At 44.3% G+C, this 20,823-nt stretch overlaps 1 protein-coding gene across 6 annotated transcripts in view; it reads right to left on the bottom strand.

The window, feature by feature from the left end:
* Positions 1–20,823, bottom strand: part of KIAA0319L (KIAA0319 like) — a 106,199-nt gene that overhangs the window by 10,068 nt on the left and 75,308 nt on the right. For 3 of the 6 annotated variants that reach the window (XM_028486404.2, XM_028486392.2, XM_028486400.2), the window contains exons 9-20: positions 18,826–18,958; positions 15,554–15,782; positions 14,621–14,668; positions 14,264–14,387; positions 13,366–13,498; positions 11,459–11,607; positions 9,892–10,043; positions 9,388–9,526; positions 7,684–7,843; positions 2,471–2,613; positions 1,496–1,618; positions 686–776 (exon numbers count right to left, since the gene is read on the bottom strand). In XM_028486404.2, the coding sequence (XP_028342205.1) occupies positions 686–776; positions 1,496–1,618; positions 2,471–2,613; positions 7,684–7,843; positions 9,388–9,526; positions 9,892–10,043; positions 11,459–11,607; positions 13,366–13,498; positions 14,264–14,387; positions 14,621–14,668; positions 15,554–15,782; positions 18,826–18,958 (1,624 nt within the window). Of the gene's footprint in view, positions 1–685; positions 777–1,495; positions 1,619–2,470; positions 2,614–7,683; positions 7,844–9,387; positions 9,527–9,891; positions 10,044–11,458; positions 11,608–13,365; positions 13,499–14,263; positions 14,388–14,620; positions 14,669–15,553; positions 15,783–18,825; positions 18,959–20,823 lie in introns of those variants that run through there. The other 3 variants (XM_024125266.3, XR_008616699.1, XM_028486414.2) reach the window with 3 other exon arrangements.

Raw genomic sequence — 20,823 nt, 5'->3', positions numbered from 1 at the left:
GAACCTGTTTGCAAGGCAGAAATAGAGACACAGATGTAGAGGACAAACATATGGACGGACACCAAGGGGGGAAAGGGGTGGTGGCATGAATTGGGAGATTGAGATCGACATATATACACTACTATGTATAAAATAGATAACTAATGAGAACCTGCTGTACAGCGCAGGGAACTTGACTTAATGCTCTGTGGTGACCTAAACAGGAAGGAAATCCAGAAAAGAGGGGGTATACGTATTCATAAAGCTGATTCAGTTCGCTGTACAGCAGAAACTAACACAACAATGTAAAGCAACTATACCCCAATTTAAAAAAAAAAAGAACCCACGTGCTAAGGTGGTGAGGCTGAGGTGTGGAGTATTAAAGGCCACACACCCTAGAGATAAGAGCCAGGTCCACACCCCAGGCCCTCCCACTCCCACTCCAGCCACAGCCACGTTTTCCAGGAGGCAAATCACTGCAGTGACAGCCACTCAGCCTAAAGGAGTGTGCTTCTGCCTTCAGGCGTGTCAGAGGTAAGGAGAACTTTTCTGTGCATGCCGTGGGTGGGCCATGGCATGTAACAGCGACGGGAAGGAAAGAAACCCAGGACTCAGCGCCCTCAATATAGAAGGTGCCAGATACCTCTCTAATGAATAAATATGTAATTAGAAGCCCGAACAAATTTCCAGGGAAAGTCCATCTTACCTCTTACAACAACAGATTACAGTCCAGGAGAGGATTCCCAAGGCAACAACAATGACAAAGGAAGCAATGATAACATATAACACGCTCCACTCTGCCAAGAGAAACAAAATATTAAGGGCAGTGAAAAGAGAGGCTAGAAGGGAGGTCTGGGCTGCCCACCTTGGGCAGGAGATGGCTTCACTCTGTAAACAAGAAGGCCCCCGGGGCTCCCCAGGGAAGGTGAGACCTTGGAGTTAAAGGCAGCTGAAACTTTAAACCTTATGAATTGCCCCTGTTTTCTAGCTGGTGCTCTGAGACCCTGGGGCAGTGGGGCAGGCTGTAAGGAGCTTTGACAGAGGGAAAGGGGGGAATGGAAACCTACGGGCTTCCATGGGGCCAGAGTACACAGGCACTCCAAAAAGACAGGAGGCCTTGCGGCTCGTCTGATTTAGGCTGCATTTTGCAGCTGGTCTGATATTAAACAACTGCTTCAGGGGAATTCCCTGGCAGTCCAGTGGTTAGGACTCGGCGCTTTCACTGCCAGGGCCCAGGTTCAATCCATGGTCGGGGAACTAAGCAACTAAGATCCTGCAAGCTGTGCTGCGAGGCCAAAAAAAAAAACAAAAACGAAAGCAAAAAACTGCTTCAGAGCTTTCCTCTAACCTTGAGCAAGTGTGGAGGAAGGAAGTAAAAGTCCTCTGCAAACAGAAAATACACAGAGTTCTTCTCCTTGCTTGCTCATCTGCCTTGGAAACACCAACACCCACCCACTCAACTCAGAGCCACATTCAACGCCAAACCAGCTGGCACAGTTCCAAGCAGAAAACTCACCACAGTTGCTATCTCCATCCCTCAGCTGCACCTTGATGAAATTCTCCATCCAAAAAGGGTCACAGATACAGCGTTTGGTGAATGAATCACAGTGGCCATGGTCAGAACAGTTCAACTGGCATGCTGAAAGTAGCAGGAAAGGGAAAAAAGTCAACGGGAGTCAGAGCCGGGGGTTGACCAAATTCCAGTGCCCGTGAAGATACGAAGGGATCCCCTGCTCAATGGCCTGTGATGACATTTCCTGGAGACCTGCCCCAAGAACCTTTATAGCTGGACACAGTGCCCGTTATTATCATCATGGATAAAACTGGAGCAGTTAGAAAGGCTCCAGACTGTTTTTACTTGCTGTTTCTCCATATCAGCAGTTCTTAATCTTTCATGTCCCACAGACCCCCTTCTCTGAATAAATGACAAAATAAAGCACATAGTATTTACAAAGGAAGGCAATTATACTATACATGTTTTTGAAGTATTTAAGAATACAAAACTTTAAAATAATATATGCGTCTTTATTAAAATATTAAGTAACAAGACCTAGAAGTGTGTCTAACAACTGTCATAATTTTGAAGTGGTGATGAGTAAAAATGCTATTTCATTATGTAGCATGATACAAAATTATCTGAGATTTCTATTGCCTTAAAGTCACATGTTCTGTTAATACTAACTGCAGTTTCTTGCCTACCTTCACGATTGAGGAAAACAATAAATTTCAGTTAGAGGTTCGTGAAAATAAAGATGTAATTTTTTTCCCATTCAAACTCACAGCCCCTCTGAATGCTACCTCAGGGGCCCATGGAAGGTTAAGAAGCTCTGCAATGAGTCAAGACTCTTTCAAAAAAAAAATGGTAGCTGAGGAAAGTGATTATCTCCTTGTTCCCAGAGAACAGGAAATGAAGCCCAAGGACAGCAGGGACCGACAGGTGAGCTGTGGACACTGGGTGGACTCTCATTCCCAACTTCCCAGAATTACTCACTGACAGTATTGATTTCCAGGGCTCTGAATATCAGAAAGTCTGCCTTTTGCTTCCGCAGCTCACTCTTGAGCATCACTGCCACCTCATGGCCTTTGAAGATCTGGTGAGGAGGCTCATTTTGAACAAAAAACACCATCTTGGTGCTGCAGAGACATGCAACAGTATGAATGAGCTGACGCTGTCAACACGATAGCAGTAGCTATCATTTGCTAAGTACCTTCTGTTTGTGCCAGACCCTGTGCTAAGTGTTACACACATTCTCTCACAGGAAGCCCGTGAGAAAGGGGTTATCAGCATCATCTCCATTTTATAGAGGACAGCACTGGGGCTCAGAGGGGTTAAGTAACTTGCCCAAGGTCACACAGTTAATTATGGCAGAGCCAGATCCCAACCCTGATATGTCTGACTCTAAAGCCTATGCTTTTAGAAGAGGCCTAAGCTGCCCCAACTAACGAGAAGACCTATTCCAAAAGACAACTGGAGGCCAGAAAAATGGGGATTTGGCTATGGGTACATCCCTGCTGTCAGCCTTTTAACAGCTAAGAGTGTGGTGCTGTTGGGTTTGTGCCTGGGTTATCTGTGAGACAAACCACAGTGCTTTGTAAAATATAAATTGTTGGAGAGCATCAAAGCACTATCCATACGTCAAAACATAGCCAAAATGATCATTACTATGACAGCAACAATAAAGACCCTACACAATGGTGTGGCCGGTGCAAGATTATGTTATTCCAGGCCCAGAATCTGTTTGCTTTCTGACCGTCAACTTCTGTCCAAGGTAGACCATGTCTGAACTCACTTCTGGGTGGCAAAAAATCTGTTCTCTCTGTCTTGGTCTCCATTTTTGGCAGCCTGCTTCGTTACTCCGTGTTAGTCTCACAAACTGAACTTTCCCAATCAGTGGGTCACACTGGGTTTATAGGCGAGCCCCAGGTATTGATCCCCACAGCACACACGGTGGCTGGGTGGGACCTGGGTATCCCAGAGGCCCTGGACCAGCTGCTTCCAGTATAATTGTCTATTTATCCCAAAGTGCCATATAAACAGCATCATTTTCTATGGGTGGATTGGACATGAAAGTTTGGGAAGCCCTGTCCTAAAAGACTTTTAAAAGCTTGCCGCATAGTGAGGCTAACAATGGGGTATTATAAACTCCAGAATCAAGAAACAAACCTTTTCCATAAAAGATTTGTGGTCATTTCTCACTACTATATATAAAACAGATAACTAATGAGAACCTACTATATAGCACAGGGAACTCTACTCACTGTTCTGTGGTGACCTAAATGGGAAGGAAATCTAAAAAAGAGGGGATATATGTATATGTATATAACTGCTTCACTTTGCTGTACAGCAGAAACTAACACAACACTGTAAAGCAACTATACTTCAATAAAAATTAATTTAAAGAAATCTGTGGTCATTTCTCATATTTTCTCCTAGTTACCTAATTCATGCTTATAGCTTCAATTTCTGTCTATATACCAATAACCCTCAAATCTGTCTCCTCTCCCTATGTCCCTCCTGAGTGACCAAATCTGTATCTACAAATGCTTGCTAGAATACCTATACCAGATCTTCCACAGGCATCTCAAATCCAGCATGTTCCAAAATAAACGTATAATAATCACTAACTCATTATGTGTTAGAGACTACACAAACGTTATCTTATGTAATCTTCAACAACGCTATAATATGGGTGCTAGCATTTTTATAAGTGAAGAACGGGTTCGGAGAGGTTCAGAGAGATGCAGTCATCTGCCCACTGTCACAGAGCTGCCACTATCAGAGCAGGGCTCAGAAGCCAGGTCTGCCTGGTGTGAGGCCCATGCTCTTTCCCATTGTAATACACTCTCTCCCTCCCGTCATATCCTCCTCCTGAATTCCTCAGCTAAGCCAATCTAGGCCAAGCCAGAAACCCAGAGTCACTGTGATGCTTCTCTCTTCCTCGTGTCCCAGATGCGGTGACGGCAGGCGTGCAAGCAAACCCTTCCGCAATGCTCTTACGCGCACTCTCGCTAGTGTCTCCCACCGCTTTGTCCCAGCCAATTCCCACCAGCTGGATCGATCCCAGCAGCCACCTTCCCTCTTCCTATTCCCAGGCTGCTGAGCAGAGGTTAAAAAGAAAGTCCTCATCATCACGCTGTCTCTGACCCAGTGAACCCGGACTGCATATTAGATTCACCTGGGGAGTTTTAAAATTTTAGGTGCCCAGACCTCACTCCAGACCAACTGAATCATAATCTGTGGGGGTGAGGCTTGGGTAATGGTATGTTCATAAGAGCTCCAGGTGATACTATTATGCAGCTGGAGTTGAGAATCGCTGCTCTCACCTCATGTCTCTAACCTTGGTTGAGACCCCAATATTGCTCAAAGCCAGCATCCTTTCCTGGAGCTGCTGTTCTCAACCTTTACCACTTTCCTCAGGCTGCCCACCTCATTCTCACCTCCTCAAAGCAGATGGCCTTGTCTCCAGTTTCAGAGAAAAAACAGGACGTTGGTACCAATACTCTCAAATTTCATCCTTCTCTACTTCTAAAGTCACCCATAATAGCACGTCTGCCCTCCTTTCCTCCAGGGAAAGTGGTGCTCCTGTTCTGCCCACAGCCAGCACCCCAGACCTACCTCCATTTATAACCCGCCACCCCAATCTCCACCATCTACCTTTCCTCTGCACCTTCCCCTCAGTCTATAAAAATGTTCAAGTATTTCCTATCTTTAAAAGGTGTTCTTCTGAGCTTGCCTCCCATACTGTTTTCAACACCAGCCTCTTCAAAGAGGCATTATACTTACCATCTCTGTATCCTCAAACTATGAAAAAAATTTTCTCCCAGGATCTAAGTAAAGTGATCTCACTATAGTTCTGATGATCTACTAATTACAAACCCAAAAGACTGTTTTGCATGCTCACCACACCTGTCTCTACAGCACCTGAATCCTTTGGCAGCCCCCCTCACTGCCAGCTTGTCCCTTAACTTCCAGCAGACTGCTCCCACCTGGTTTTCCTCCCATCTCTCTGACGGCTGTTTCTTACTTTCCTTTGCTGGCCCTTCTTTCCTTGCCTCCCCCTTAAATATTGATGTTCTCCAGAGCTCTGTCCTCAACGCTCTTGACACTCTCCCAGTGTGACTCATCTGTCCTCATGGCCTTAACGCCTGCCTGTATGTAGTGACTCCATATCTCAGACCTTTCCTTCCACCTCAAGTTCCAGCCTATATATGCTACTACCTGTCCCTATGTAACCCATAAGATAGCCCAAATTCAACAGTCAAAACTGAACTCATTATCTTTTCTCTGAAACTGGTTCCTTTTGTATCCCTAATCTCAGTTAATGGCATTCACCATCTATCTAGGCATCCAAACAAAAATCCTCATATTTGATGGCTCACTCACTTTCATTCCCCAAAGGTCACCAAGTCCTACTGATTTATCTCTGAATTTCTTTTAATTTCCTCTTCTCTTCTGCCATTTCCACTGCCCCTACCTCAATTCAGGTGTTATCACCTTTTTTACTAGACTAGTCCAAAAGCGTCCTGATTGGTCTCCCAGCCTTTGGTCTCTCCCTACTGTTTTGTTTTTGTTTTTTGTTTTTTTTGGCCGAGCCGTGCAGCCTGTGGGATCTTAGTTCCCCGCTGTGTGCCATGCGGGATCTTAGTTCCCCAGACCAGGGACTGAACCTGCACTCCCTGCAGTGGAAGCGTGGCGTCTTAACAAATGGACTGCAAGGGATGTCCTGATCTCTCCCTATTTTAGTCTAGCCTCCACACTACCGATCTCCCTAAGGAAAGAAAAAAAATCTAATATCCTTGCTTCAAAAACAAAACAAACAAAAAATTCACACATATAAAACCAACTAACTTGAGTCCTCCTATCCAAAGTATTAAAACTAAACTGCTTGGCTTACTTATGACTGTTCTCAGTCTACAGAGCCAGTCTTATTGTCCCCCATATCCTAGGGCCCAGTAAACGCTCTGAACCCAAGGACTTCTTCCAGAGGAAACTCCGTACTTTCATACCACAGGACCACTGCTTGTGCTGTTCCCCTGTTCTGAATTTCCTCCTAGTCCTTCTATGCTTGATCAGTGCAAGTTTTACTTCTGGAAAATCTCTGGACTACCTCAATCCTCCTGGAAAAATTAATCGCCCTTGCCTGTGTCTCCATGATTGTGTTACCTGAAAACTGGGTTCTCTACGTGGTGTTGAGCCAAAAGAGACAACCAAGCCAAAAACGAGGAGAAGGAAGACTTTTATCACTTGCGGCAAGTAAGGAGAACACCGGGATCTTTCCCAAAGCAGTGTCTCCGTGAGCAGCAAAACTGCGGAAGCTTTAAGTGCAGGGTACATGCATATTCGTGAAGGGGCTTGAGCAGAGGAGAATTCAGCATAGAATTGGGACAAAAGTCAACAGAGTCCAAGCTTTAGCTGAGGGTCATGAGGATCAGAAAAGGTCGATATCATCATTCCTTAGGTTCCAGTTGATCTGGTTGTCAAGTACTTCAGGCTACCTTTACCACTGAAACAGAACTGGGAGTCTTTACAACTGATTTACTATTTTTGCTATTGTTACTTCTCTTGCCTGAAAAGAGTCATTTGTTCCTGCATTCTTTGTTTTGTTTTGGCCACACCATGTGGCTTGTGGGACCTCAGTTCCCCGACCAGGGATTGAACCCGGGCCAAGGCAGTGAAAGCCTGGAATCCTAACCACTAAGCCACCAGGGAACTCCCTGTTCCTGACTTCTTTTTTTCCCGTAAGATCATTCATTACTGAGACCTGCTCAAGGGCAAGTACTGTGGCCAGGCTTAGATCACAAAATGGCTTAGGCCAAAAATGGCTTTGCTTAGGTCAAGAAAGCCATGCCTGGTTCTCTTTCTTGGGGACCCCCTACACTATCTGCTTACAATAGCACTTATTCTGTCAAATCCACCCTGTACTGATGCTATATGTTAACTTGATTATCCCCCCTACTAGACTATGGTCTTCAAACATCATAGACCTCTTCTGACCTTGCACCCTGCTGCAGTGTCTAGTACAGAGCCCACAACCTGTACTAGAAGAGTACATTTCTGCTTCATTAAAAAAATGAACACCATGAGTGGTTCCTGGTCAGAGAGCCCACCCTTCTCTACCTACCCACACTATTTCTCAACTCAGTCAAGAAGCCCAGGGGACCCCCTGGTCTTTCCTCTTCTCCCCCCATTCATTGCCCAGCTACCTCTGCTCCGTGTACGGCTGAATCTTTTGCACAATGATGTCGGAATCCAGCACCCCCAGGAGGACCCCAATCTGGCGGATGAACATCCCCTTCAGCCTCTCAGTTAGCTGACTGACGTTGACATCCAAGATGATCTCCACCAGGTTGTTTTTCCTGGGATCTGGAAAGCATGTGGATCAGTCATGGCTTCAGAAGTAGGAGAGTTAACATAGACCTGCCACTGTGCATGTGCTTTGGCCCAGGAGAGAATGTGGTGAGAGCATTCAGAAATGCAACTGCCCTCCTTCAAAATGGAAAGGCACAATAGTGAATTCCCCATTGCTTTGTCCTGGTCCCCAGCAATCTGGGGCTGGCTTGGAGAGCTTCAGAAGCACTCCTGGTCTCTACACCAACCTGGCAATTACCACACATGTGCTGGGGACCAGGTCGAAGTGATGGGGTTTAGTGAAGGCAGTGGGGAACAGAGAAACACTTCAAGGTTTGTTTTAAAAGTCTGCCCAGTTGGCTTTGCTGAACTCTCCAGGCCAAGTGGCAGGTATCTAGCAGTCTCTCCTGATCCAATCTGATTTTCAGTAACTTGCTGTACTTTGTCTACAACAATGGGAGGGAAATTTTCCATCTCAACAATCTTATGGGAATGCATCTGCCCTACAGTGTTGAAAACCATAAACACAAAGGAAATACAGGCAGCCAAGAAACAAGGATTTCCTTAAAACAACATCACAGCTGGACGACGTTTTTACAACTCTAGAACTATAAGACCATTGTGCTTTACACTTTTGATTATGTCCTAAAGACTATTCTACACTTGCAAGTTAAAAGTGACTATTCAGAATACCTATTCACATACTTGGATGCACCATTTGCCTGTCCTGATGTATAATTTATATAATTAGTAGACTATCTGTGATCTGATTTTAAACACAGAAGAGACTTTATAGTGTCTTGGCTTTTGTCCTTCAGAGAGGTAGGACAAGGACTGGAAGACCTGCCAAGATCCCTTCCCATCTAAGACATCTGTACATTAGCTTGGCCTAGATAATAAAGAGTAGGTTTAAAGTTAATACCTTCTCATCAGTTGTTCAGGAATTTATAAAGCTCTACCCCACCCTGTACTCACTGCCTCCCTATTACCAAATTAGCCTCGATACAAAACAAAAACATGGTTCTATTTAAGAAAGAAATTTTATTTCTGCAAATCTTAAAAATGTAAAGGATGCCAGTTACTTTACCTTCCCTGGGGGTTGTCAGATAAAGCCTGAGGCTCAACTTACAAAACTAAATCAAATTTTCTGCAGCCGGGTGCTGATAAGACATCATGACTCAAGTTATCCCTGTGCTCAGATCCCCAAAGCACCCTGAGCCCTCTCTCATCAGTCACAGGTAGAGGAGAAAGTGCTGGAGTAAGGGCCCAAAGGCCTGGCTCTGACACAACTGCTGTGTGAAGCTGAGCAAGCCCTGCCCTCTCTGAGTTTCTGTTTCTCCATCTGAGCTACGTAGGGGGAGGTCCATATTTCTGCGTGGGTAGGAGAGGTCTTGTTGGAACAGAAAGTCTCTAAGGAGTTCTTAGCTTGGGGGTTCTAGATTTTTTTAAAGCTGGATATGCCATCTGGCTCTGTCCATGCTGGGGGAAGGGTCTCAAGATCAAGGCCCTGCTAGGCTGATCTGGCAATTCCACTCCAACTCCTCACTAAATGAACTCACCAGGTTTCACCTCCACAGCGGTCCGGTCTGTGTCACTCTCGCCCTTCGCATCAGTCACTTTCAGGTGAAATGTGTAGGTTCCCTCGACCAGGTTGGAAAGAAAGAGGACAGGGTGGTGGTCAGAGTGGTTTAACACCTCCTGTGGGGTTGAACGACATGGCTATATGGCAGAACAAAACCACACTCCTTTCGTGGAGTGAGCTGTTGTGTCTGCCATAACTAAGTCCCCTCTGGGCTAGACAGCTTTGACTAGGGGCAGTTCCTGCTCTGTGATGGCATGACAGCCCACAGCAACCAGGATCAGGGAAAAGAATCATATTCTGTTCCACACTAGCTTGAGGGGTGACCCTAAGCAAGTCATTTAACCTCCCTGGATTTCAGAGCACAATCCAGGTTTGACATGAGACTGCTCGGTTAAAACAGGTACTGGAGTGTTTAGCTCAGCCTCCTCTCCTCATCGCAGCACCTTGACTTGTGTAGCTCTCCACCTGCTGGCACACTCACCCCTGCAGCTGGGCTCCCCTCGTCTCGAGTCCAGAGGTAGTTGACTATCCCCTTGTCATCTGAGGACTTGGAGCCGTCCAGCTCTGCCGTGTCTGTGGGCAAGGTAATTACCACATTCCCAGTTATCTTGGCTATAGGTGGTTTGTTCATTTCTAAACAAAGAGAAACCATGGAAAAAAATGTAACATTCAGAAAAAGAAGAAATGCTTCTCGTGATGCTTATAAGGAAATTAAACTTCAAAATTATCTTAAATGGAGAACTGTTTTAAGTGCTTATCCATGCCAGCAACTAACAGTGTAGAGTTAACGCCACCAGTGCCACAGGTCCTGAGGCTCCAGTCCCACCCAGAGAAATGTTCCCCTGACACCAGTACAGTAGAGGGGACAAGTATAGTTTCCTCTTGTATTCTCATAGCAGCCTCCCCCAAAGGAATCCATTTCTCTGCCTGGGGATATATGATGATTGGAAACGAAGGCCTAAAGTGGATTAAAGCCCTGAAGTTCAGGTTTCATCAGCTGATACCACAAATTATCTTCAAAATATGGCTGAAAATGTTATTCTCTGAACATCTCTTTTGACTCCTTCCTTAGCACTTTGATAGAGAAAAAGAAGAGAGACACTTTTCTTATTCTGGGCCCCACCTGCAGCTTTGTTTACTCAGTGTGTGCTCTCTACTCACTGAGTTCAGTACACTGTGTTTGGGGATCATCTGCATATCTGATAGTTTTTTCTACCATCAGCTTATAGACCTCTTCCAAGACCATCACGGACCACTGTGCCTGAAAACCAGAGCAAGGCCAATCCACTTTTGTTCAAGTGGGCCTCAGCGTGCATGCTCCTACGATGAGCATAGGAAGCTACAGTGCAGGGCAGTCATTCTAAGGTCTGACAGCAGGTGTCACTGTAGCTAGCAGGAGAGTCACAGAAACCCCAGCAGTAGAGGCAAAATAAAAATGAAGGGCTTCCCTGGTGGCGCAGTGGTTAAGAATCCTCCTACCAATGCAGCGGACACGGGTTCGAGCCCTGGTCCCGGAAGATCTCACATGCCACGGAGCAACTAAGCCCGTGAGCCACAACTACTGAGCCTGTGCTCTAGAGCCCGCGACCCACAACTACTGAGCCCGAGTGCCACAACTACTAAAGCCCACGTGCCTAGTGCCCGTGCTCCGCAAGAAGAGAAGCCACCGCAGTGAGAAGCCTGCGCACCGCAACGAAGAGTAGCCCCCACTGGCCGCAACTAGAGAAAGCCCGCACGGAGCAACGAAGACCCAAGGCAGCCAAAAATAAATAAATTAATAAATTTTTTAAAAAATACAAAGGAAAAAAACCTTAACTCTTTCCCTATTCAACTGAGAAGGGAGGGAGGGAAAACAAGAAGTTAAAATTCACCTTTTTAAAAGTCGCTCACTCAAAGGCTGTTGTAGAAAAGCAACTAACAGCTACCCTAACCTCTAACTTCCTTCCCTACTTTGTCTCTAATCAGTTTCTGCAACCAAACAAGAGATGATGCATTCTTCAGTTATCTGACCCAGAGGCTGCTGCACCAACCCAAGGGCAGTGAGGTACCTTCTTTGACAATGACATTCACAGAGCTCTGGCTTTGCAGGTTCCTCTCATCCTTGACGGTCAAGGTGAACACGTAGGTTCCCACTTGCAGCCCAGTCACAGTGGCGACACTGCTGTTAGCATTCTCAAGTTGTACCCCGTCAGGTCCCCTGGACAAAGAGAGAAACCAGAGGGTGAAACTGTACCTGTCTACTGCTCTCCTGTCCCCGCAGGAGCAGACAATTATTGCCTCAGCTAAGACATGAACTATTGTTTCTCACACCTTGAGAGGGCATGTTTAAAAATATTCCATTTGGACAGAGTGTCATTTGGCCCCAAAATACAGGCTACCTGCTGATCAGAAAATTCCATTCACCAGCTTTCAAACACATCTAGCCTTATCCTTTGTAAGAGCTTCTAGAACATTCAAACTCTTTGCTGCTCCAGTAAAAGGAAGAAAGTGCTCTGAGCAGGTCTCTGATCAAAAGAATGATTTAAGAGTGATGCTTCTGAAAAGCATTTCTGGCCCAGTGGTTGGTTCAGCTCTTGCCAGAAAAGAAGCAAAATGCATTTCTTAATCACATGCCAAACTCCCTCTTGCTGAAAAGTCAGGGAAAGGAAATGGGCCAAGGCTACAGAGGAACTCTCAGGGAAAAACCATCCTCTTCTTAGCAGTTCTACAGGCAAAACTCCCTCCAGCTCCTGGACAGGGGCCACAGAGGACCCAGGATGCCCGGTATCTTTCCTTCTCCCCCTGTGGCCTCACGCTGCAGCAGGTGAGTGAGCTCTGGGCCAGCATGTAGGCACAACACTGCACATATACCAGACAGCCCTTCTGTTCAAGGGTCAAAATGCCTCAGAGCTTTCCTTAACACTGCAGGACAACCAGAGAGACCTGTAGACTCCCAGGTTTTGCTCTGTTTTGTTTTGCTGTTTAAATGTATAACCCTGACCCTAGCAGCCCCCCTTGAAACAGATTCTCCTCCAAGAAGCTATGCTAAGGATTATTTCTGCTGTAAACACTAATAAAACTCAACTAAAAGGTTTATCTGCTGTATCTTTAATAAACAGTTATAATTAAAACACGCTGGGTTGAGGAAAATTAGGTTCTCCAAAAGATAGAAACGAAAGCTAAGGAAAATCATTTCTAGAATCCAACTCACTAATCGTAAATCAAGTGCTTTTACAAGTCAAATTACAGCCCCTCCCCACCCATCTCTAACATCCTAGTCAAAAACAAAAGCAAAAACAAAAAACCCAGTCTGTCCTATGGTTTGCTACCTTTGGAAATTGGGAATGCTTTTAACTCTTCCTTGGAATTGCTTCCTGTGGGATCCTGCATATAATCTGAGTTCCATTTGTTATGGTTTAAAGGAGCTGAAAGAAACTGTGAGAACCAGGAATGGTTCGATTAGGTAATTCCAATTTAATTAGTATTATTTTGGTTATTGCCTTTGGCCTCTGGCTAACATAAATGGTATATGGTATCTTCAAGGAAACAATAACAGAGTAATGCTTTCATTTTGGAGATGAAATTTTCAATTCTCCTTAAGAGCTGTTCTGTCCCATCCCCCCTGACAGCCTTACCCAGTTAATTTTGAGCAACAGTATTTTTCTGCTCCATTACCCCTTCCATCCTGCCTCTCAAGTGTAATTAAACTATGCATTTCAGCAAATGGATTGTACCTGTAAAAGCACCAGGACCACAAAGTACTACCTGGGGACAGCTAATGGTAAGCGTTCTTTTTTTTTCTTACAAAAATTATATTTTTCTTAGAGTTGAAGTTTGGGATTGCAAACATTTCTTTCTCAGTAATTCCCCTTGGATAAAGCTAATAAGAGAAAGTAAACTCTTAAAAGCAAATAAAACCTTTCTCTTCAAAGGTCTGGAGCCCTTGCATACAAAGGGATTTTGTGTCAATACTCACTGTGTTTTTTCCCAGAGATATGAGATAATTTTCTGATCATCTGAGCTTTTACTGCCATCCAGGGTTGTGCTATCCATGGGAAGAGTCAGCTCTTTATCTGGACCTGCATCTGCCTGTGGAGGCTTGTTGTTTTCTAGAAGACAAGAGACTTGGGAGTTCAAAAGCAGGCAGTCCAGCTGGGAAAGGAGAGGACCCAATTGGGACATATGTTCTGGAAGCCTCAAGGACTCTGCCTCTCCACTCATAGAACTGTCAGATACTGTGTGAGGTAAGGGTATGGTCAGGGAGCTCGCATGAAGAATATAAGACTGAAACGTATAAAACAACTCTGAAAGATCATGAAAGAATATAATGAAGCTACAGTGCCATGCTAAATTTGAAGTATAATGCTATAGGAGTTCAAATGAGAGGGTCTGAAAGATAAGGTAAGGCTTTCTTGAGGAAGTGGGCTTTAAGCTGGCCGGGAAAGGACATGGTGGGAGGAGTTCCCTGGTGGTCTTAGTGGTTAGGATTCGGCGCTTTCACTGCTGTGGCCCGGGTTCAATCCCTGGTCGGGGAAGTGAGATCCTGCAAGCCGCAGCCAAAAAAAAAAAAAAAAAAAAAAAAAAAAAAAAAAATAGGACATAGTAAGATTTGGGCTGGCAGAGACTCTATCTGCTAGCTCCCCTTGAAGGCACAATAACTAGCTAAGAGCAAGGGCATAAGCGAGGCTGTGAAATACTCCTCTCTAGCTATGAAGAAAGCACTAGGGGAATGGACAACAGCAGCTGCCAGGGGCTTGGTGGATTGGTAACTCCCACTTGCACCCTCATAGAGCTCAGAACCCAAGCCCTCTTCTCCCCGCAAGGGTCAATGGACCAGCCAACAGAAGAGCCTGCACCACAAGGTTAGAACTTACCAGGCTGCACAATAACAGTCACTTGAGCGGTGGCCTGCTGTCCTATTGTGTCAGTCACTGTGAGTTGGTAAGTATAGTCTCCTTCTTGCATGGCAGAGAGCTGCAGGGTCGGTGTTCTAACACCCTGGATATATAAATACAGACAAGTGGACTCCCGGAATCACATCATACAAGAAGTCCTACTCTGGTCTAAATGATTTACCCACTTTTCTAAACCTAGGTTGCTAGTGGGCCATTACCTCCCAATTCAACATAATTACTGAATGCTCAATCAGACACTGTGGGACATCTTGTTAAAAGTTTCACCCTTCAAGGAAGTAACCCAGCAACAGTTTCAAATAAAGTCAGAGCTCTCACAAGGTAGGCGAGTACAGGAAAATGTGCAGAGATAATCAAGATCCATTTCTATGACCCAAGCAGAAAGAAAACCATGAACATATAGTAAAATAACACAATTTACAAAACAATGTTCTTCCTACTGAAGCCACACAGCGTGATCCTAACAAAGCTGCCTCGATAAAACATGGCAGCAACAACTCAAGATGCTTTGTAATGCTGTGCCTGCCCTTACAGGTCTGTACAGATTCTGCAACAGCGGAGAAACCTAACCTAATACCTTGCAGACATTTTATTTGGCCTTAGGGTTCTTAAAAGTTGGAAAATTTCACATAGAAGTCTAGGTTTCTGTCTTGTCTTGAAAAGCTGGAGGACCTAGCAACACTGGGACGATACTCCAGCGTGGCAACAACCAGCCTGACTGCTGACCCCTTTGGTCAGGGCTTACGCCCTCTGGTTTGCCACAGTCCCCATCCAGTTTTCTTCCTTTACTTACGTTACCTGCCTGGTGACAGATCTAGTCTCTTCTTAAGTATCTCCAGAGAGAAGATGCTCACCATCTAGTCAAGCAATCTCCTCCAATTTGTAATAGAGCTCACTAAGATTTGCACCCTTCAGCAGAAACTAACACATTTTAAAGCAACTATACTCCGACAAAAATTAATTTTAAAAAAATTTGCACCCTTGTAGCTTCTAAAGAATTTGACTCCCTGAAATTATCCTAGAGCAGCTACCAGTCTTTTCCTCTAATACTAAACATTTAAGATAAAGTTTTTGCTAATGTGTTAACTAAAGGCCCCTTAATCTTTCTAGATTTAAAAAAAAAATTCAAATGTTCTATTCACTAATCTGACTTTGGTTATTAAGATGGAGAAATATAAGCCTTGGATGGGTGACCCAGTCCAGCAGCTCTAATTCCCTGGGCAAGAAAAGACAGAAACTATTCCCTCCTACCTGCATCTCCATCACTTTCCCTTTGCTGTTTGGGCTGAGTGACCACTCATAGCTGGTGATGCCGTGATCATCAGTGCTCTGATTCCCAAAGAGGGTGATGGAGTTTTGGGGCAGGGTGATCACTTGGTTGGGGCCTGCATTGGCCACAGGGGGGTAATCCACAGCCTTGTTCACTGTCAGGCTTGCAGTGGTAGAGTTGGTAGCTCCATCAGAGTCTACTACAGTCAAGCTATCAGGAAAGAGAGAGGAATGCAATCAGGGATGGTCTTAAAGAAAGAGGAATAAACATGGAAGAACTGAAAATCAAGGCTAAAAAATACCAATGTGGCAGGATTACCAATCGGTAACCAACTCTAACCCATTCTTTTTGGAAAGTAGAAGCTAACACTGACTGAGGGTTTACTGTGTGCCAGACACTGTTCTAAGCACTTTGTATCTCATTCAATCCTCACCACAGCTCTATAAAGTACTATTCCCATTTTACTCCTTATACTTATAAGGAGACCGAAGCAAAAAGAGGTAAAGTAACTTGCCCAAGCTTGAAAGCTTGAAAATAGTGGAGTCAGGATCTAAATCTAGACAATATACCTCTAGCACCATTTCACTCTGCTGCCTGCATGTGTCTGTGGCTGGGACCTTTATAAGCATTGTCTGATCCGGCCCTCACAACAATCATAGAATAGGTATCATCAACCTCACTATTATAGAAGCCTTAGAGAGGTAAGAAACCTGCCCAGAGCTAAATAGTGAGCCAACATGCAAGCCCAGTTCTCTGACTCCAAAGCCCAGAACCAAGTCTTAAGAAGCGATAATCCCTGGCCACTATTCCTATGGGGTTCAAAGACGCTACACTAAATAAAGCAAGCTCCGACTGTAGCAGGCTCTCCTCCCATCATCCTGTTTTGGCTGTGTACACAGCACAAGAATGGACTTCCTGGGCAGACAGCCTGCCTCTAGGATGGACCAGGAGGGCTAGCTCCAGTAAGATAGGAGCCTGAGATGGAAATGAATTCTCCTACGCAAGCGTCCCACAGTTTGTGCCAGTGTGAAAGAGAATTTGCAAGAGAAAAAAAAATGTTCATTTGTAAGAGCAGGCTTCTACCTAAATGATGCCTTCCAGCTGAACAGCCTAAAGCTTCTCTTGCCACCTCACAATGTGAGTGTAAGCGAGCAAGGAGGCTTGGGCTGCTTCCATTTTGCTGACAGAAAAAGAGGAAAAGCATATAAAAGACATGTCGTCTGTTTAAGTCTCACAACCAGCCACAGAAAGAGCCAGACATCTGTGGGGTTTTTATCCCACAATCTCACTTTTTACCTATGGTCTTAAGGGGACTTCTGATATTACAGCTTTTAGAAAAAGAACACAAAAACCTCAGACACACAGACATGTGCAAATCAGCAAACATCTGAAAAAGAAAAATCCACAGAAGTTTTCCTTTCTTTCCAGTTTCTCTGTTTTCAGTTTTGTTTTGTTTTGTTTTTAACATGTCTTATTTGTCTCCTATTTCAGAACAAAAGCAAGTTACAGACAGATGGCAAAATGGCAGCTGTCCATTACGCTGACTTTCACCTCAGACAGTCCCTGGCTTGCACGCAAAAGTTCTGGAACCAAACAGCAGCTGACCACAGGGCTGGGGAAAGAGGCCACTGCCGTGTAAAAGCAGGGGAGAGGAAAAGGTAAGTGGAATCAAACAGATTGGACCTTAATGCTAATCAAACCCAATCCCATCATTTCATGGACTGAGGCTTAGAAAAAAAGAACTGCATCCAATATCCCATTCACCCAAAATGCTCTAGGTTAACATTGTGGTTAAAAGCTCAGACTCTGGAATCAGACAACCTGTGTGACCTTGGGCAAGTTACTTAACCTCTTTGTGACTATATTTCCTAATCTGTAAAATAAGAGCCATTATGATACCAGGTACAAGGGTTAAATGAGCTACTGCGTGCAAAGAGCTCAGAACAGTACTTAACACAGTAAATGTTCAAGAAGCAGTAGCTATTATTGTTACTATTTCAAAAAGGATCAACATCACCCAGGCTAAATTCCATAAATGTTAAAATTCCTATATTAGAAATCCAAGGCGAAAACCAACTCAAATTTCCATTTTAACTCAGTGAGAAGGCTCCTACCTTGTTGTAATAGCAGCTACCCTTCATTCACTTGAAGTCTTGAGTCAATGAGAGTGCTGCTAAGTCAGAACTTGTATATTTATTTATATGGTAGGTGCTGTGCTAGGACATTCCTTGCTGCGTCTCTGGTAGTGTCTAAAACGTGGTTAATCTCAGATCCAGTGGGGAAGACAGATACCCATGAACAAGCCGTTGCACCATGGCAGGCACCACATAGAGACACTGAGTGCAACAGGGAAAGAGGAGGGACATACCCTCTCCTCTCTGGAGGGATCTCAGAGAGCCTCACAGAAACTGGGGAGGTCCTTAAACATAGGCAGAGTCCCAACAGATTGAGAAGGGCATTCGAGGAAGCATAAACAAAATACATATAGGCCAAGTCAAGGAGCAGAGTAGAATGAGACCTGACTTGGGGATTAGAAAATCTGCATTTCAGCTCTAGCTGTGTGACCTCAGAGAAGTTAGTAAATACACCGAGCCTCATTTCTCTCAGATGTAAAATGAGGATGGTATAGTGTACATATGGTGTTTGCGTGACACTCATGTACGAGTGCTCCATAGCCTACAGTGAATAATGCAAATATAAGGAGGATTACTCTAGGGTCAGCCTCACACTCATTAATCACAGTCTAGTATATCAACACTAGTTCCCAAAAGAACTGACTTTGAATCAAATTCTCTGAAAAGCCCCTACAGAGAAAGATGCTACAAATCATATTCAAATAAACCACTAAGTCAAAAGTAAAGATTTTGATATATCCTAAGTTGAGGAAGCATTTCCCAAAGGGGAGAGATGAGAGTAGATTCCTTCTAGATTTTTCCTGAGAAGGCAAAGGAAGATGGGCCCTTTCACTTAATGACAGAAATTCTAAAAAAAAGGTTTGGATATATGCCAAATAAGGCTTTGAGAAGGATTAGCTGTGTGGATCCTGATCTATTATGCAAGGACCTTTGCCCTAAAAAGTTATCACTATTGTGACCACAGTACAACATGGCTCAAAGAACCAGTGGAACCAAAGGCTATATTATCAGCCAACTCTACAGGGAATTTGATATCTGTCAGAGTGACTCCTATAAGAATATAAAACCCACAAGGGGAAAAAAATGGCCTATGGTAAACTTGAAGGATCCAAATTTACCTGAAAGTGTAGTTCCCAGGGACGAGCTTACTTAGTTTTAATATGGCCGTATCTTCAGAAATCTTCTCTTCTCTCAGAGGTCCCTTAAGTTCTTCCCAATGGTACTGGACGATCTTATCATCATCCGTGCTTTCTTGACCATAAAGAAATATCAGTTACAGCTTGAGAGCACTGGGTCTTAGCACTTATCCAGTTTACACAAACCAGGGCAACTACCCAGAGATTTGAGGCTAGGAAAACTTCATGAAATTACAGACTATCTCTCCAGAGTGTGTCTTCCCTCGGATTATTGGGTCATTCTGCCACTCTATGAATATTCCACTGCATAGTTTTCCAAGGACTCCAACACAGGCAACCTCTGGTTAAAACGCTGCTGTATTAAGTATATGTATAAAAAATGGAGAATCAAAAGGTCTTAAGCACATGAAAAGATACTCAACCTCACTTAAAAAAGAAATGCAAATTTAAATTACACTTGAGATAGCATTTTTTTTTTTTTTTTTTTTTGCGGTACGTGGGCCTCTCACTGTTGTGGCCTCTCCCGTTGCGGAGCGCAGGCTCAGCGGTCACGGCTCACGGGCCCAGCCGCTCCGCGGCATGTGGGATCTTCCCAGACCGGAGCACGAACCTGAACCTGTGTCCCCTGCATTGGCAGGCAGACTCTCAACCACTGCGCCACCAGGGAAGCCCGAAATAGCATTTTTTAACCTCTCAAATTGGTAAACACCAACGTTTCACAGCACATTATGTGGGTAAAAGTGTGGGGAAAGAGGCCCCCTCATAAGTCATGGTGGAAGCAAAAAGTGATACAACCTCTATAAGGAGCAATTTGGGAAAATTTATCTTTGTCCCTGCAATTCCTCTTCTAAGAATTTAATCCTTCAGATCTACTTGCACTTGTGTTGTGTATCTGTAGGACATTTAATATTTGTGTTAAATGTCATGCTTACAAGATTATTCACGATAACATTATTTGTACTAGCAAGTCAAAAATAATCTAAATGGTCATCAACAGAGATTGAAAACAGTACATAGTCATACCTTGAAATCATATATTCATATCATGGAAGGCTATGTAATCATTAAAGGAAAAAAAGAATGAAGAAGTATTGCATGTATTAATTCAGAAAAATTCTCCAGCATATAGAAACAAGCACTGTACGTAACAGTGCACGTAATGTGTTGTCATAAGGACTGTATATGTATTTTCTTATATATGCAACAAATATCTCTGGAAAGATACATAAGATAATACCATTGGTTGTCTGGAGGAAAACTGGATAGTTGGGAGACCGGGAGGGTAGTGATTCTTTTCATTGTGTACCTTTACATATTATTCAACTTTGATCTAATCAAAAATATAAAATAAAATCGCACTAAGTGAACCCTTTCTGCCACCCTCACAAGTGTTTCTTCCTATTCTGCCTCCTCCTCTTGGCCTGCTACTCTTCTGTCCTCCTCTTCTGGCCAGAATCACCTACATGAAAGGTTTAACCCGCTAGAGATCCCTCTGCTAAAGCAGCAGCTGCCTCTGCCACAAGCCCCTGTTGTGCCAAGACACTCAGGGGTGACAGGGCCTTAACGGGCCTCCAGAGAGACCAAGCCAATGCTGGAGGGCGACAGGCCCGAAACCTCTTGCACACACAGAGCCAAGGCCCAGAAATCCTCTCATGCCACCCATCAGGTGACACTACTCTGAAGGGTGACATGTTAACAATGGGTCCAGGCAGGGGTGTGTGCTCCCTTCTGTGAGTCTCTCCAGGAGAAGGCTGACGAGAACCTTGCTAGGCAGTGATGGCTGAGTGAGAGCTCTTTATCAAGACTCTCAGTTATTTATCTTGTCATGATAGGAAGGAGCTTTGTTTCCATAGTTAAGGATGGCAACTCCAGGCAAGCGAATTTGAAAACCAGCAAGTTTCAACTAAAATAATACTAAATACATGAATAATCCTACTTTCTTACAATCTCAGAGCAGAACTATTACTGCAGACAGCCCAC

Source organism: Physeter macrocephalus, chromosome 3 (assembly GCF_002837175.3).
Source record: "Physeter macrocephalus isolate SW-GA chromosome 3, ASM283717v5, whole genome shotgun sequence".
NCBI lineage: Eukaryota > Metazoa > Chordata > Mammalia > Artiodactyla > Physeteridae > Physeter > Physeter macrocephalus.
The sequence above is the reverse complement of the archived record's forward strand: the minus strand, read 5'-3'. Positions and strand labels throughout refer to the sequence as shown.